The sequence below is a fragment of the Mesoplodon bidens genome (genome assembly GCF_964165515.1).
Source record: "Mesoplodon bidens genome assembly, chromosome: 14".
NCBI lineage: Eukaryota > Metazoa > Chordata > Mammalia > Artiodactyla > Ziphiidae > Mesoplodon > Mesoplodon bidens.
In genome coordinates, this window is record NC_138170.1 from 53,305,370 (window position 1) to 53,322,713 (window position 17,344).

Here is a 17,344-nt window from a genome sequence, read left to right on the forward strand (position 1 = left end):
TCCCTACCAAATTACCAACGGCATCTTTTTTTTTTTTTTTTTTTGGTACACAGGCCTCTCACTGTTGTGGCCTCTCATTGCGGAGCACAGGCTCCGGACGCACAGGCTCAGCGGCCATGGCTCACGGGACCAGCCACTCCGCGGCATGTGGGATCTTCCCAGACCGGGGCACGAACCCGTGTCCCCTGCATTGGCAGGCAGAATCTCAACCACTGCGCCACCAGGGAAGCCCCACAGCATTTTTTATGGAACTAGAACAAAAAATCTTAAAACTTGTATGGAGACACAAAAGACCCTGAATAGCCAAAGCAGTGTTGAGGTAAAAAAACGGAGCTGGAGGAATCAGACTCCCTGACTTCAGACTATACTACAAAGCTACAGTAATCAAGACAATATGGTACTGGCACAAAAACAGAAACATAGATCAATGGAACAAGATAGAAAGCCCAGAGATAAACCCACACACCTATGGTCAACTAATCTATGACAAAGGAGGCAAGGTTATACAATGGAGAAAAGACAGTCTCTTCAATAAGTGGTGCTGGGAAGACTGGACAGCTCCATGTTAAAGAATGAAATTAGAACACTCCCTAACACCATACACAAAAATAAACTCAAAATAGATTTGAGACCTAAATGTAAGACCGGACACTATAAAACTCTGAGAGAAAACATAGGAAGAACACTCTTTGACATAAATCACAGCAAGATCTCTTTTGATCCACCTCCTAGAGTAATGGAAATAAAAACAAAAATAAACAAATGGGACCTAATGAAACTTCAAAGCATATGCACAGCAAAGGAAACCATTAACAAGACGAAAAGACAACCCTCAGAATGGGAGAAAATATTTGCCAACGAATCAACGGACAAAGGATTAACCTCCAAAATATACAAATAGGTCATGCAGCTCAATATTAAAAAAAAAAACAACCCAATCCAAAAATGGGCAGAAGACCTAAATAGATATTTCTCCAAAGAAGACATACAGATGGCCAAGAAGCACATGAAAAGCTGCTCAACATCACTAATTATTAGAGAAATGTAAATCAAAACTACAATGAGGTATCACCTCACACTAGGTAGTATGGGCATCATCAGAAAATCTACAAACAACAAATGATGGAGAGGGTGTGGAGAAAAGGGAACCCTCTTGCACTGTTGGTGGGAATGTAAATTGATACAGCCACTATGGACGTTCCTTAAAAAACTAAAAATAGAATTACCATATGACCCAGCAATCCCACTACTGGGCATATACCCAGAGAAAACCGTAATTCAAAAAGACACAGGCACCCCAGTGTTCACTGCAGCTCTATTTACAATAGCCAGGTCATGGAAGCAACCTAAACGCCCATCGACAGACCAATGGATAAAGCAGATGTGGTACATATATACAATGGAATATTACTCAGCCATAAAAGGGAATGAAATTGGGTCATTTGTTGAGATGTGGATGGATCTAGAGAGTGTCATACAGAGTGAAGTAAGTCAGAAAGAGAAACACAAATATCGTATATTAACGCATATATGTGGAACCTAGAAAAATGGTACAGATGAACCAGTTTGCAGGGCAGAAATTGAGACACAGATGTAGAGAACAAACGTACGGACACCAAGGGGGGAAAGCGGCGGGGGAGTGGGGGTGGGGGTGTGATGAACTGGGCGATTGGGATTGACATGTATACACTGATGTGTATAAAACTGATGACTAATAAGGACCTGCTGAATAAAAAAATAAATAAAATTTGAAAATTAAAAAAAAGGAAAGAAAACCTTGTTTTTATACTTCTATTTGTATGAATAAACACAGAGAATTATTTGGAAGGATATAGAGCAAACTGTAAACAGTGGTTACCTAAGGGGAATGAGACTGACAAAGAGGGACATAAAGATTAATAACTTTACTTCAAACATCACTGCATTTGTTTAAAAATTTTTAATCTCGTAATTATTGAAAAAAGAAAAGTCTTAATGTTTCCCTTAGGAAAAAATTTTTCATCAAATCCTCTGGGAAAGTTTGGTGACATATATACAAAACTTAAGTCAGAAAACTTGGATTCTAGACTCTGCTTCAAAACTCACCAAATATCTGACTTACAGCTTTTCTTTCTTCCTTTTCTTTTTTTTTCTTAAAGTCTTTTAATGACAAACCTCCATTTCCTTACTTGCAAACTGTAAATTAAAATTTTTATTTTTTTCACCTGAGAAGGTTACTATGAGGATAAATAAAATGAGTGTGATCTATAAGTTATGAAAGGCTATGCAAACAGCTGTCACATATTCTATGTGACCTGAAATTAGTTAGCATAAACACCACGAATGCTAGCAGCACTGGCAGTAAAATGGGAAAGCTGCTTTCTTAGGGACCATTCTTCCCTAGAGTTAATCATCTAAATAGGGTAATACCTGACCAGAGTCATCCAACACTTGTAGCTTCATATTGTTAAATAGCAACTCTGAAAAATGACTATCTTTAACAATAATAATGCTAACTACCTTTTATGGTTGTTGTGAAAATTAAATTAATTAAAATATGTGTAAAGTGCTTAGAGTATACTGCAGTTGGCTCATAAAAAGCAATTTTTTGGGCTTCCCTGGTGGCGCAGTTGTTGGGAGTCCGCCTGCCGATGCCGGGGACACGGGTCTGTGCCCCGGTCCGGGAGGATCCCACATGCAGCGGAGCGGCTGGGCCTGTGAGCCATGGCTGCTGAGCCTGCGCTCCTCATCGGGAGAGGCCACAGCGGTGAGAGGCTCGCGTACCACAAAAAAAAAAAAAAAGCAATTTTTTGATACTATTGTGATTTTGATGGTTATCATAATCTCCCAAGAGTTCATGAGTTAACATATAAAAGTCCCTGTAAACTATTAGGGAATGACAAACGCTAGAAGTGCTAGAAAATTTTTAACACTTAATTAATTTTTTTAAATTTTATTTATTTATTTTTTGGTTGTGCCATGCAGCTTGCGGGATCTTAGTTCCCTGACCAGGGATCGAACCGGGGCCTGGCAGTTAAAGTGCCAAGTCATAACCACTGGACCGCCAGGGAATTCTCAACACTTAATTTAAATCTATTATCAGGAAAATATCTTTAACAAACCTACTTAAAACATCTACTTAAAAACCGGATCTACTCTATCTTTTCTCTTAAAGCAGCTAACACCTGGACCTAGAGATTGTCATACTAAGTGAAGTGAGTCAGACAGAGAAAGACAGATATCATATGATAGCACTTATATGTGGTATCTTAATAAATGGTACAAATGAACCTATTTACAGAACAGAAATTGAGTCACAGATGTAGAAAACAAACTTACGGTTACCATGGGGGAAAGGTGGAGTGGAGGGATAAATTGGGAGATTGGGACTGACATATGTACACTACTATATATAAAATAGATAACTAATAAGGACCTACTGTATAGCACAGGGAACTCTTCTTAATACTCTATAATGATCTATATGGGAAAAGAATCTAAAAAAGAGTGGACAGATATATATATACGTATAACTGATTCACTTTGCTGTACAGCAGAAACTAACACTGTAAATCAACTATACTCCAATAAAAAATTAAAAATTAAAAAAAATAAATTTATTCCACCATTTTAAAAAAAAGCAGCTAACACCTACTGAGCAATTGCTAAGGGCTAGCACTGGCCTACCTGCTTTCCATGGATTTTAAAATTTAAATTCAATCTTTCAGACTAAATTCAAAGCAATCATATGTTCTATTTTAATCCTATTGTTTTATAATATTGCTAACCCTTGGTTTTACAATACAAACAAGTGGAATGACAAAATTATGGAGTCAGAAAAACAGGAATGGATAAGAAGCTTATCTAATTCCATAAGTAGCATGTGTCAGTTCAAAAAATTTATATGTCTGTTGTGTTTCAACACAAAACAGCTAACTAAGCTTCTCAAAACTGATTTCAATTTAAATGTAACTTCATTCAAAGGAACTACAATGGTCAACTTCATTCAACTAAATTAAATGAAGAGGTTGGTTTTCCAACCCCCTGTCCCTCTATGACTATCATTTATCATTTCTGAGATTCTGGGATTCTGCCTAGAATCTTTTAACACCATCAACAAAAAAAAATAATCAATTTAAACTGATGAAACCTATCAAATGAAAATATACCACCAGAATCATTCAAACCCCATTCAGAAGGGTTGGGTCAAAATTCCTGAAAACTAACATCCTTTCAATGGAAGGGAGAGTGCAGTTTATCCACAATATAAACTTCTTTCTTTACTCCAAATTACAGATCTAATAGATTTCTGGCTATTCCCTAAAAACTACATGACACTCCGCTATGTAACCATGAAAAATGATTTTTTTTTTTTTTTTTTTTTTTTCTTTTTGCGGTATGCGGGCCTCTCACTGCTGCGGCCTCTCCCGCCGCGGAGCACAGGCTCCGGACGCGCAGGCCCAGAGGCCATGGCTCACGGGCCCAGCCGCTCCGCGGCACATGGGATCCTCCCAGACCGGGGCACGAACCCGCATCCCCTGCATCGGCAGGCGGACTCTCAACCACTGCGCCACCAGGGAGGCCCCATGAAAAATGATTTTGATAGATACATACAGACACGGAGATCTTTCTACAATATATTGTTGAATGAAAAAGCAGACTACAGAATAACAAATATAATGATCTCATTTTTATAAAAATATACACATTCAGAGGCAGGCAAAAAAGACGGAAAAAATAAATACTGCAATTATGAAGACAGCCCACTTAGGTGGGTGGCAAAATTTTTGAGTGTTTCTTTACATATTCTGTATTATATAAATTAAAAATATATATATATTCTGTATTATCTGGCTTGCTTTTCAATAACTTTTTTTTTTTTTTTTAGTAATCGGGAAAATGCTGTTTTCACTTCCTAGTTAGGCAAAAACATATGCTTGCTTTTGTCTCAAAAAGCTGCAGGTCAGACTCTCCCCATACAGAGTCCAAGGAGATAGACATCTTTAGAACCACTTACTATTCCAGCACTGACAACCATAAATATTTCCGTATTTAATTAATCTAGAGAAGCAAAAAGGATACAATACAAAAACAAACAAACAAAAAACAGAAGAGCTAGAGATACCATCATTAAAATCCTTTCAGAAAAAAAGCTGGAAACATCAGCCCTTACATTTTCTCTTTTTGAAGTTGCCTCTTCCCATTCTATGGAAAAGAAGTAGATACTTCAACAAAACCTGGGCATTTCCATAGACTCAGAGATCCTTTGAAAAACTTTTTGGCTATGCCTGTATCTTCCACAGCATCTTACATGGTGAGGAAATAGAGTGGCTCTAATCTAGACAGAATAAGTAAGGCAAAACCTTTGTATCACATAACCAAAGGCTGGTTTCGTCTTGATAGCTTTTCAGAGTCACAGAATACTTACACATATTTTAGGCGCTGGCCAGATAACTCAAATTTTAATTGACTGCTATGTAGATGCTGTCAAAAACCCACTTGAAACTACTGGACATTTTGAAGACATCCAAGGAAACTGCTAATTATCTGTTAGTCTGTATTTTCTTCCCTATTATTGTATCAAGTTAAGATTCATAAAATATTGCAAATGTAAATTAAACTTTTGTGTTCCAAAGGAATTCTTAACAAGATTGCACTTTATATTAGTCTTTGGTTTTTTAATCAGTAATGATAAAAACATCTATATGAAAAGAATTTTGATTATCTCCTCTAAAAATAAGATATTATCTACCATGTCATATATTATTTATATAGAGTCACATGTAAATTCCTTTTAGATTTTATGCTAGGAAAAAGCTTCTTTTACTACAGAATAAGAAATATACAACTCTTACTTCAGTTTTTCTCTTAGCTGCTAGTGGGCTCAGAACTAAATTACAAAACTTTACTTAGTCTAGGCTTCTGGTGTATCTTCCAATACTATGTGGCTCTTGATCTTTTGTATATCTAATATAGAATCATACCCTCTCTACATGTTTTTTTTATGAAACTGCTGCATAGTCAGGCATTAGACAGCTATTGCCAGGAGTTCCCTGGTGGCCTAGTGGTTAGGATTCTGGGCTTTCACTACCGGGGCCTGGGTTCAGTTCCTGGTTGGGGAACTGAGATCCCACAAGCCGCACGGCGCAGCCCCCTGGAAAAAAAAAAAACAAGACGGCTAGTGCCAATGTTGAGAATTTTAATCAAAAGTCACAACTGTGTACAGATGCCTCTGCTACAACAAAAAGCCATAAATTATTTAAATGACAACAAATGCCACAAATTTATTAAACTTAATTTGCAAATTAGAAGATTAAGACAAATGAGGATGGCAACCAAAAAAAAAGGTTTCATTTCTGGTGAAGAAAATAATTTTTAAATATATAGGTCTTGGGGCTTCCCTGGTGGCGCAGTGGTTGAGAGTCTGCATGCTGATGCAGGGGACACGGGTTCGTGTCCCGGTCCGGAAAGATCCCACATGCCACGGAGCGGCTGGTCCCGTGAGCCATGGCCGCTGAGCCTGCGCGTCCAGAGCCTGTGCTCCGCAACAGGAGAGGCCACAGCAGTGAGAGGCCCGTGTACCGCAAAAAAAAAAAAAAAAACCCATATATATATATATGTATATAGGTCTTCCCTAATGAAAATATTAAAAGCTTTAACACTAAGTTTGCTTAATTTTACTTACCGTGTCTTTTCAAAATTAATAGGGCATTTTAATTATAACAAAAAAGACTTACATACCTTATGCAAACAAGTGTCCACTACCCAATTGCACACATTTTCCAGGTCATCAGATACCTCAAGCCTAGATTTAACAAATTCACAGAGCTCCTCATTACTCATAACATCCCAGATCCCATCACAAGCCAAGATGATAAATTCATCCTCTTCTGCTCTTAAAATTTCATAAACCTCAGGCTCTGGAGAAACAAGTTGTTCTGTTGGGCCCTTGCCATCAACACACTTGTAATCATAGTCCCCCAGAGCACGAGACACTGCTAATGAACCATTAACACGCTGTATCATTACGCTGCCTCCTGCATTTTGGATTCGCTCTTTCTCCCTTGGGTTGCAAGGTTTGTGATCTTGGGTAGAAAAGCAGACTTGTCCATTCCTATACAGAACAGCCCGTGAATCACCACAGTTGATGAAGTAAATATGCTTAGGTGAAATCATAACTCCCACTGCAGTTGAACCGCTCCTGTCCATGCCATTTCTGAGATCTGAAAAGTTACGCATGTATTCATCAATTTTCAAAAAGCCAGTTCTGATACCATTCTTGACGTTTTCCACTGAAGGCTCAAGAGCAGATCCTGATTTTCCAGCTGCCCTAAAGTCTTCATTATTAGTGATGTGTTCTAATAAGTGTGTTGAGCAGTAATTTGCTACTCGGGATCCAGCGTGACCATCATAAACTGCAAAAAACGACCAGTCTTCCAAGCCGTGAGGAATACCTACAACAGCTGTGTGTGCATCTTCCATTTCCACTCTCCATCCTTGCATGCTACTCAGGCCATAACGTAAACCATTCCCAGCACCATGAGCATTATGTTTCTCAGTTTTGGGTTTATCCAAAAATGCACCCATGTTTAGTAATGAATCTGAAAGGAAAAAAAAATGTAAGTGTTACATGTTTAAATTTGATAGAGCATTTATCTACAATATTTTATCTATTTTCTAGTAACTCCTGATCAAGTATATTTTTCAGTATTATCAAAATTTACTGGAACAACAACAAAAAAGAAACCAAGAAAATGTCCCCGTATACCCTTCTTCTAGAATAGTAGTTTCTCAATCCTAGTGCATTAAGAGTCTCTGGGGATGAGACCCAGATATCACTATCTTTTTTAAAATGCCTCTCTGGTGATTTGTCCACCCAGCAAGTTGAGATCCACCATTCTAGGAGAAAGGAAACCAAGAAACAAAACCTGGTTAAGTTTTTTTTTTTTAATTCAATTTATAAGATAACTCTAGGGTTCAATATATAAGACGCAGGAGTGAGAATATTCAGAACAATGCAACATCTTGTTCAATCTACTAAGGTAGAAAAGTATGCTAATATATTTTAGAAAGACTTCCAAAAGCAAGTGTTGTAATCAAGTATTTTTCCCCCAGTAATCCTGAAGACAACCTCCCAAATTAATTAAAACATAAAATCTCAGTTTTACAAACGTGATTTTACTTAGGTTTTACTGCACATCAAATAAAAAACTTTACCTCGATTGACTGAAGCCCATTAACCCATAAAAACAAATATAACTTGAATGATGTGCTAAAAAACATACTACTTAATATTGCCGTGTTTCACAATCTATGAAGTAGCATTAGGACAGCTTTTACGCAGTGCTGGCTGACAAAGACTTAAAGCCCATAGAACTGTAAAGTACCACTATGCATCATCCTCCCTCTCAGCTTTACTATTACTTTAGAATAAAACTTTTCCAATTTCAAATGACTTGGACTGGAACAGTGGGGATGAGAATGCCTGGTACGTTTTCCACATACAATCCTGGCCCTAACACTTGCTAGCTGTGTGACCTTGAGTTTCCTAGTCACTGGTACCTCAAATTCCTTCTCTGTCAAATGGGAATAATAACAATAGTACCTAACACCTGACAGGGTTGCAGTGAAGAATGAGTTAACATATAGTGCTTAGAACAGTGCCTGAGACACAGTAAACACCATAAAATGTTTGCTGTTATTATTTGCTCAAAATGCAAATTCCATGGCCCTATCCCCACACCCTCAATTTTTTTTTTTTCCAGTAGATCTCGGATGGGTTCTTCAAAAAAGCATGCTGGTGACTAAGAATCACATTTTGAGACACACTAGTCTAGATCAACTGACTTTCATTTGGATCTAGGTATCTTTGTGAGATATCTTTTTCAGCTGTAACCATTACCTAACTTTACAATAAAACTAAATATTCCTATTCCTAAAAACCCAATGAACCACCATTTATAATATTTATAAATTACAGCAATTTTATAACTTTTCATGAGTTATATATAATACTGTACTAATAAATTACAAACACAAATATTTATAAAAAGGAATTTTGAAAGGACAAGATTTTACTCAGACCTAAAAATTAATTTCATTCAAGTATGATAAAAAATTATATTTTTTATTGAGAACAATGTAATAGAATATGCTTATTTGTTAGCACACTGGTTTGATATTTTGATACAATGATTTGAAACCCTAGTTCTAAGCACATTTTAATTTAGATTGTTTTTAATGCTTATTTCACCTGAAAAAAAAAAAAAAACGCTTATAAAGATACCTAGGGCTTCCCTGGTGGCGCAGTGGTTGAGAGTCCGCCTGCCGATGCAGGGGACACGGGTTCGTGCCCCGGTCTGGGAGGATCCCGCGTGCCGCGGAGCGGCTGGGCCCGTGAGCCATGGCCGTTGGGCCTGTGCGTCCGGAGCCTGTGCTCCGCAACGGGAGAGGCCACAGCAGTGAGAGGCCCGCATACCGCAAAACAAAAACAACAACAACAACAACAAAAAAAGATACCTAAACACAAATGAAACTGAATTGTTGACTGTATTTATCACCCTCTTCAATCCCAACTACCAATTATTAAAAAAATGTGTTATCATTTCCCTTATCTTGATGTTCTTCGAATTAAGGGTCTGCTGTTTCACATTTCAAGAAATGGGCTCAAAATTCACAAGAGTTCCTCATCTAGAAGAGTTTTAAAAATAGCGTAGAAATTTCTATTTCCAAATTTGTTTTTAATTTAGGGATAAAGAGAGAAGGAAGGAGGGGTTTTCAATAGAAAGCTATAGGAGACCCTAAAAATCAAAGGGAGCCTGGAAAGCCAGCTTGGAAAACCATCAGGAAACAGAGGAGCCCTGAGGCTGGGCAGCCAAACACTGTGAAAGTTACACCAACAACAGCCTTGCCTGCTGCTGCAGTGATCTCTACCTTCCGTCTAATTCCTTTCTGAAAGTCACTTTCTCAAGGTTCAAAGTTTGGGAAACAGGTATCTAAGTATCTAATTGACTGAGCTTCGGTCACCAGCACACCTATTGGCTGTAATTGGGATTGCATTCTTTCACAAATTAGTAAATTTTTTTTTACGTTCAATATTGATCTCATTTTAAAGTTAGGGTTGTCCCAAACATCCCTAAAATTAGGGATGTTTAATTCTTTAAACATCATGAAATATCATACATATTTTATATAATGTATACACACAGCCAAAGAGTACTAAAACTACCATACAGTTTAAGAAATAGAACATTATCAAGACCACTGAAGCCTCTTATTATCCTGAATTTTATAATTAGTATTTCTTCTAGTTTAACCACATTCATGTGTGGTTGTTTAGTTTTATGTTTGACACCTTACACTGACGTAAAATACAGTATGTTTTACTCTAGTACTTTTTTTTCCAGCTCAACACTGTATTTCATTTACATTGATGCATAGACCTGTAGTTCATTCACTATATGCCACTGTATGTTTGTATCACAATTTTTATCCATTCCACTATCAATGAGTTATTTCTCATTTTTTTAAAGTATAAAACAGTGCTGTTTTGAACAATCATGGTGCACATATGTGAGTTTTCCTAGAACATATACCTAAATTCCCAAGTGCTTAAAGTTTATATAGATGATCTTCTTTCCCCCAACAAAAATCACAAAACAGGGCTTCCCTGGTGGCGCAGTGGTTGAGTCCGCCTGCCGATGCAGGGGACACGGGTTCGTGCCCCGGTCCGGGAAGATCCCACATGCCGTGGAGCGGCTGGGCCCGTGAGCCATGGCCGCTGAGCCTGCGCGTCCGGAGCCTGTGCTCCGCAACGGGAGAGGCCGCAACAGTGAGAGGCCCGTGTAATGCAAAAAAAGAAAAAAAAATTACAAAACAAACCATCTTCAAACATTTGTTTCTCAACTGTTCTTTCACTAACACTACTTTCTTTAAAACAATTACTTTCTTAGTAAGTTTCATCTTGAATGGCATGATTAAGAGTGTATTTTCTTTCATCCAAAAATATCTGCATAGGAATTAGCAATTACTATTTTAAGTTCTCTAACTCTTCAAAAGCAAAAAACTTTGCTATGAGATAATCATCAAAACTCTATGTGGCAGACTGTACCTTCTTGGTCATTTCTCATTTCATTCACAGTAAGCCCTCAGTATCAGCTGGTTCCACACCCTCAGATTCAACCAACCACAAGTCGAAAATACTCAGGGAAAAAAAATTCCAGAAGTTCCAAAAAGCAAAACTTGAATTTGCCTTGCACCAGCAACTTGTACGTGGGATTTATATTGTATTAGGTAATCTAGAGATGATTTAAAGTATATGGGGAGGTTGTGCATAGGTTATATGCAACTACCACACCATTTTATATAGAGGACTTGAGCATCTGCATATTTTGGCATCACCACTGTAAACAGCTCACTGAATTTTAAAGTTAAAGGTCTTGTTTTTATAAAATTAACTGCACTGATGACACCCTAATAGCTCTGAACTCCTGGTTCAATTTCTTTGCTGCAGTAATTTTCCTATGAATGTTGCAGTGAACAATTTTCACCTTAAGTGACTATGATTTTTCTTCCAAAAAAGGTTATCTCTATTAAAGAAGCATTTACTGTTGAGAATATACATTTGTCTAGCATCTCTTTGCTGTTACTCTTTACTCCCCCCCCCAAAAAAAACAGACTTTATTACTGAAACAAAACTTAGCAAATACTAAGAGGAAAGTATGTTACAAACACCTATATTTTAGTCAATCTTAAATCTCCCAGGTGTAATTGTTCTCATACTGGTTTCCTCAACTTGGGAATGATTACTACATGTCTCAAAGGCATGTGATGACAAAGGAATGTATTTTAATTTTTGGCCATATATTCTATGTATTATTTCAGTCATTTTGACCAAGGCAGGAAAAACTAGTGTTTCCCCAGTGGTATGCTTTGTCTTTTACTACTCAGCAAGAAACCTCAAAGGGCCTTGTAAACATTTATAATTAAATTTAGTGAAATTTTGTAGTTACTGTATTTAATATTGTATGGCTCTATCAAACACCTCTGGGGGGGAAAAACTCATAAATGTTAGTTTTTACACTTAGAATGTAATTTTTTAAATGTCTTGTTAATTTGCTATGATTTTATACTATGATTTAGCCATATGTCAAGCACACTATACACTTAGACAAGCTATGGTTTCAACAACAGTAAATAGAGATCCACATTTCAAATAATCTTTGACAATCTCAAATTTTGAGAGGTTGATATTTGAGATCTGATTATATTATAGGTTTTACCCCATAATAAGAGCCCATACTGGGATTAGGAGTTCTAACATTTTTTACGCTGTGTGCCTGTATGTGCTCTATTATAATTAAAATCAATCTAATGTTTTGATAGGAATCTTTCACAGTCACTTGCTCATTTTTTGAAGACTGTTTAGTTAAAACTATATCACATGGAGGGACTTTCCTGGTGGCTCAGTGGTTGGGAGTCCACCTGCCAACGCAGGGGACACAGGTTCGAGCTCTGGTCCGGGAAGATCCCACATGCCGCAAAGTAGCTAAGCCCGTGTGCCACAACTACTGAGCCTGCGCTCTAGAGCCCATGAGCCACAACTACTGAGCCTGCACTCTAGAACACGTGAGCCACAACTACTGAGCCCGGGTGCTGCAACTACTGAAGCCTGCGCCCCTGGAGCCTGTGCTCCACAACAAGAGAAGCCGCCACAATGAGAAGCCCACGCACCGCAACAAAGAGTAGCCCCAGCTGGCCGCAACTAGAGAGAGCCCGTGCGCAGCAACAAAGACCCAATGCAGCCAAAGACAAATTAAAAAAACAAAAACAAAAACAACAAACTAGATCACATGGAAATCAATGTAATCACATGTAAACTTCAATGTGATATAGCAATGAATACCAGTGAGGAAGTAAAAATTCTACCGTTCCTTAGGATCTCTCACCAGCCTATGTGACATACTAACAGTGTGGGGAAGCCAGTGTCAATCACTATATAAAATGTAATTTGCCTTTTTCAAGATGAAAGACAATAAACAAAGGCTCTAATCTTTAAAAAATTAATACTGATGGATGGTCCTACATACTCCCTGTAGAGACCACTTGGTCTATACAACTCTGTGGGCCTAAGAGGTTTTACAAGACTGAGAGAGAATATATGCATAGCAAGCATTGTCTAAAGACTGAATGAGCAATATTCTCTGCACATCTGTCTTGGAATCCATTGCCTTCTTTGAGATAAATACATTACTGAACTCACAGCAGCATAATGTTATAATTTACTTGCTTAATCAATGGAACACAGTAATTGTACTATAAAGTAAGCATCCGAGAAATGGTATTTTAAAAGGAGTTATACACGGAAGACTGGGGACTACTGGCTATCTTTTTTATTTAAGTAGTTTGCTATAATCACTTTAAGTAATCACATTTTTAATAATCAGTTAAAAGGTTTCACATGTGTGTATATATTATATAGCATTCAATTCTGGGCTGATTCTAAAATTTTTCATTCATAATCATTGCATAAAATACAGCAATAAATCATACATACTTGTATTTGCCACAGGAATACCTTAAACATACTTTAACAACAGTACATTAGACACTCACTCAAGCATTTTCTGACTGCCTACTACCTGCCAGGCACTGTATTAAGTACTAGGAATAAGATGCCCCCATCCCTAAAGGAATGTATAGTCTGGTGGAAGATAAAGACCAGTGCACAGGTTTTGAAGGCACACTGTGATACAGGGGCTATGGATAAATACAGGTATGCCAAGAAGAGGTATCAAAAAAGTCTTATGTAGTTAAAATTTTTCCAAAGGAAGAAGCCTAAGCTGAGACCTAAAAGGTGGAAGTGGGAGAAGGAAATAGCCAGCATATACAAAGACCAGAAGAAGAGTAAGAGCACAACTAATTTGGTATGGCTGTGTGTGTGTGTGTGTGTGTGCATGTTTGTGTACATGAGCATTTCAAGGAGCAAAGCAGAAGCACTGAAATTCTAAGAATAACATTATTTCCTACTGAGATGTCCACTGTCTACTTATCTTAGAATCACAGATTTGGGAACTCAAAGATGTGTCGTGCCCTTCTTGCCTAAGCAAGTAGCAAACCAAACTGATAATAACTGCTTTTCATTGAGAAGAACAAATCTGGAAAAAAATTCTAGAGGCCCTAAAATTTAGATAGGTAGATTAAGAGTTGACATTTTCTTCTGGAATAAGCCTCCACATTAAAAAAACTCTGATACCTTTGAGTTTGCTTACAAACCAACTCTGAAAGGGGGTGAGGGAAGAGGGTGGGCAATCTTTACACATAACAAGCCAAAATTAGGTTAAACGAAACTTAAAGGGCTGTTTAAATACTCAAATTGAAATATTACTATAATGTTCAAAATAAGGTCAAATGCATGCAAAAGCACATACTGAGATACTAACACTACTCATCACCAGATGAAACACTTTCAAAACTGAGTATTTGGTTCCCGTTTTCTAAACGCCTCTTCAGCTCACTCAAAGTCATCTCTACTCCTTAAGTCAAATGATCCATATAACAGAGGCTTTTTCCTCCCTTTCCCCCTAAACATATCTAGGGAATAGAACTTCATCTAAAGAAGTGGATTCATAGTTGCTGGAGAAGAACAAAAGCTAATCTCGACTTACAAAACACCCGATTCCCTGGATAAAACTACTATTCCTAAAAACATTAAACATAGTGCACTTAGCTAATAATTTATTTTGATGATAAACTCTGACAAAGAACAAGAAAAATTATCTGAAGCATTGTGTTTTTAAAATTCTTTTGAATTTAAAGTTCTAGTTCCCTTGCCTTTGCTGGCAGACTGGCTGATTTGTTCTCATCAATCAAGTAAGAGGGACCAACTTACTTCAAAACTGTCCTCAGTTTACAATCTAGCCCACCTATATTACATATTTATAAACAAAATTGACAGCACAGTAGGAAACAATAATAGGTCCTCAAAGAATATAGCTTCATTTTTTCAAATAACAAGTAACTTAGAAATATAAAGGTGAAGGAAAAAACACTTATTGTACTGAACATCTGTACTGATTCTAATATAGTCTAAAATCAAAAGCAGGACTGTTTTGTCTACCATAATTTAGACAATGAATTATTTTTAAAACTGTGCCCCCCTTCCTTAACTTCCTCCCATCCTTGCAGTTACATCCTTCCTGAAATGTCAGATTTGGGTCCCATCTTTCCCAGAGATCCTTTCCCCCAAGGTGCTCTACTAAACTTCATTAACACTTAGTTCTTTACCATCCACTTAGCACATGCTACTCTGCATAATTAATGGTCCTTCTGTGTATATCTATTTCCCAAAATAGTAATTTGTTTATTTTCCTGCCAAAACAAATACTAAATAAGTGTTGGAAGTTTTTTTTTTAAATTAGTTTGACAGGAGTGGTTTAACAAAGCAACATTTCCATCCCCAATAAATGTGATAAATTTCTTATGTGGCCTTTACCCTAAGTCCATACACCCCCTAGAACTGGAGTAGATTCCATAAAGAAAATAGACATTCCTTACATTACCGAAAAGAGAAAGGACTCAAGCCAAAAATAAAAATAAAAAATCCCTGAACTCATCACTCCTGTGTTATAGAAGACCCTCATTCTCTCAAAGGAAGACTTCCAGGGAGGACAGCATCATCCAGGAGTGGAATCTGGAATAACGGATGCTTAAATGGTGTCCACTACATGAAGGCAATCCAAGAATTATACCGTATGAAAGAAGCTGTACACAGGCTAGGCATAGACTAGATTATGTATTTGGCTATTGTGCTCCATGTTTATTTCCCCTTGGATTTCCTCTACCTTTAATAAAGTTCAAAAGTTCTTATCTCAATTATCTCATGTCAAATTAAGTAGGAAAAGTCTCATGTCCATGTTCTAGAGAGGGCACTGAAGGTAAACTGAATGCTCTCTGCCTCAGTCAATACTGAGGGGCAATAGTAAAAAGGGACAGAGTCTCCCAAAGGGGAGAAAAATTTTGGCTTAAGAAAAAGAGCTGGGAATGAGAGGACTGACCACTACCTGCTTGGACCTGGATTTTTTTTTTTTTTTAAGAAGTAATAGTTTACTCTCACATACTCATAAAGTCATTTTAACTATTAACAGTTTCACTTCATAGAATCACCTACAAGGTTTGGCCATGAAAACTTTCTCATATGAATTACAAAAGTATCTATTAGAAGAGATTAGGACCAAGTGCCATATTTTACTGAAATGATCTGGGAAAACTTCATGCAACAGAAACCCTAGAAAACTATGTGTTTGAGTACACACATCGATCTAGACTTCAAAAGAACCAAGAAACCTATAGCGCCTAAAAAATTAAATATTTTCTGATAATAAATAAGAGTACCAACTTGTACCCAAAATACATACACATACAATAAACATATAATCTCAAGACAGTGAACTGTAGGAAACAAGAATGCCTAAACATTGGGTTTGATTCCTTGCTCTACCAAGTATCTGTTTTCTTAGGAAAAAAGCTATACACAACAATACTGAACATCTACTGTTCTGAAATTCTATGTTTTGGGAGTCTGATTAGTAAGTGAATTACCAGCTACCAACAGGTAGAAGATTATATATGACACTGTAAGACCAAAATACAACTCATAATAGATAGAACAGTACCACTGGCCAAGTTCATATCTCATATGCAATACCTGATTAATGTAAAAAAAGGATTTAAGAACTTGAACCAGATTTCTCAATTTCTAAATGAAAGTTAAACGTTATGTGGGCTTGTTCCCCAAAGCTTCCAAAATGATAGCAACCATATCCTCTACTCCAACTTAAAAAAAAAATAAAACAAAACCTCCAAGTCAAGCACGTCCTCTTATATGAAATTTTATAAAACACTCCAATCAAAAGTATTTATCATCCTTCTGAACTCTTGGAAGTAGCGTCTCTCACACACAAGGCAATTAACTATATACTATTTTATGATAAGCCTTATATTCAATATTAACATTACACCACTCTAAATGTGCTCATGTCATGCGGAACCAAGTTTCAATGTCAACATTTTATTCAAACCAGAAGTAGTCTTCTTGCTGAAATTTACCTTTTCACAGAATTATACTTTCTTGTTATTATATTTTTCTTATTTACCCAATTTGGATTTTCTTTTTTTTTTTTTTAAGGAGTCACTAATTTGGCACAGCTATCTTTGGGGGAATTTTAGTTTTACATTCTACATAAAGGAAGTCAATGCTTCTCTATGTTGCTGGGCACTGTTTGACAAAAGAAGGGACTAACATTTCAGTAGAGAATACCCCTAACTGATAGAATGTAAATTCTAAAAAATAAAATGTATACAAAAT

General features: G+C 37.0%; 1 protein-coding gene across 4 annotated transcripts in view; it reads right to left on the bottom strand.

Annotated features, from left to right (window-relative positions):
- PPM1B (protein phosphatase, Mg2+/Mn2+ dependent 1B) overlaps window positions 1-17,344 on the bottom strand; it is a 91,588-nt gene that overhangs the window by 28,346 nt on the left and 45,898 nt on the right. For 2 of the 4 annotated variants that reach the window (XM_081254254.1, XM_081254253.1), the window contains exon 2: window positions 6,721-7,580. The exons of 1 other annotated variant lie outside the window; for it this stretch is intronic. In XM_081254254.1, the coding sequence (XP_081110380.1) occupies window positions 6,721-7,566 (846 nt within the window). In that variant the 5' untranslated portion in view covers window positions 7,567-7,580. The remainder of the gene's footprint in view (window positions 1-6,720; window positions 7,581-17,344) is intronic. One more of the 4 variants, XM_081254255.1, reaches the window with a different exon arrangement.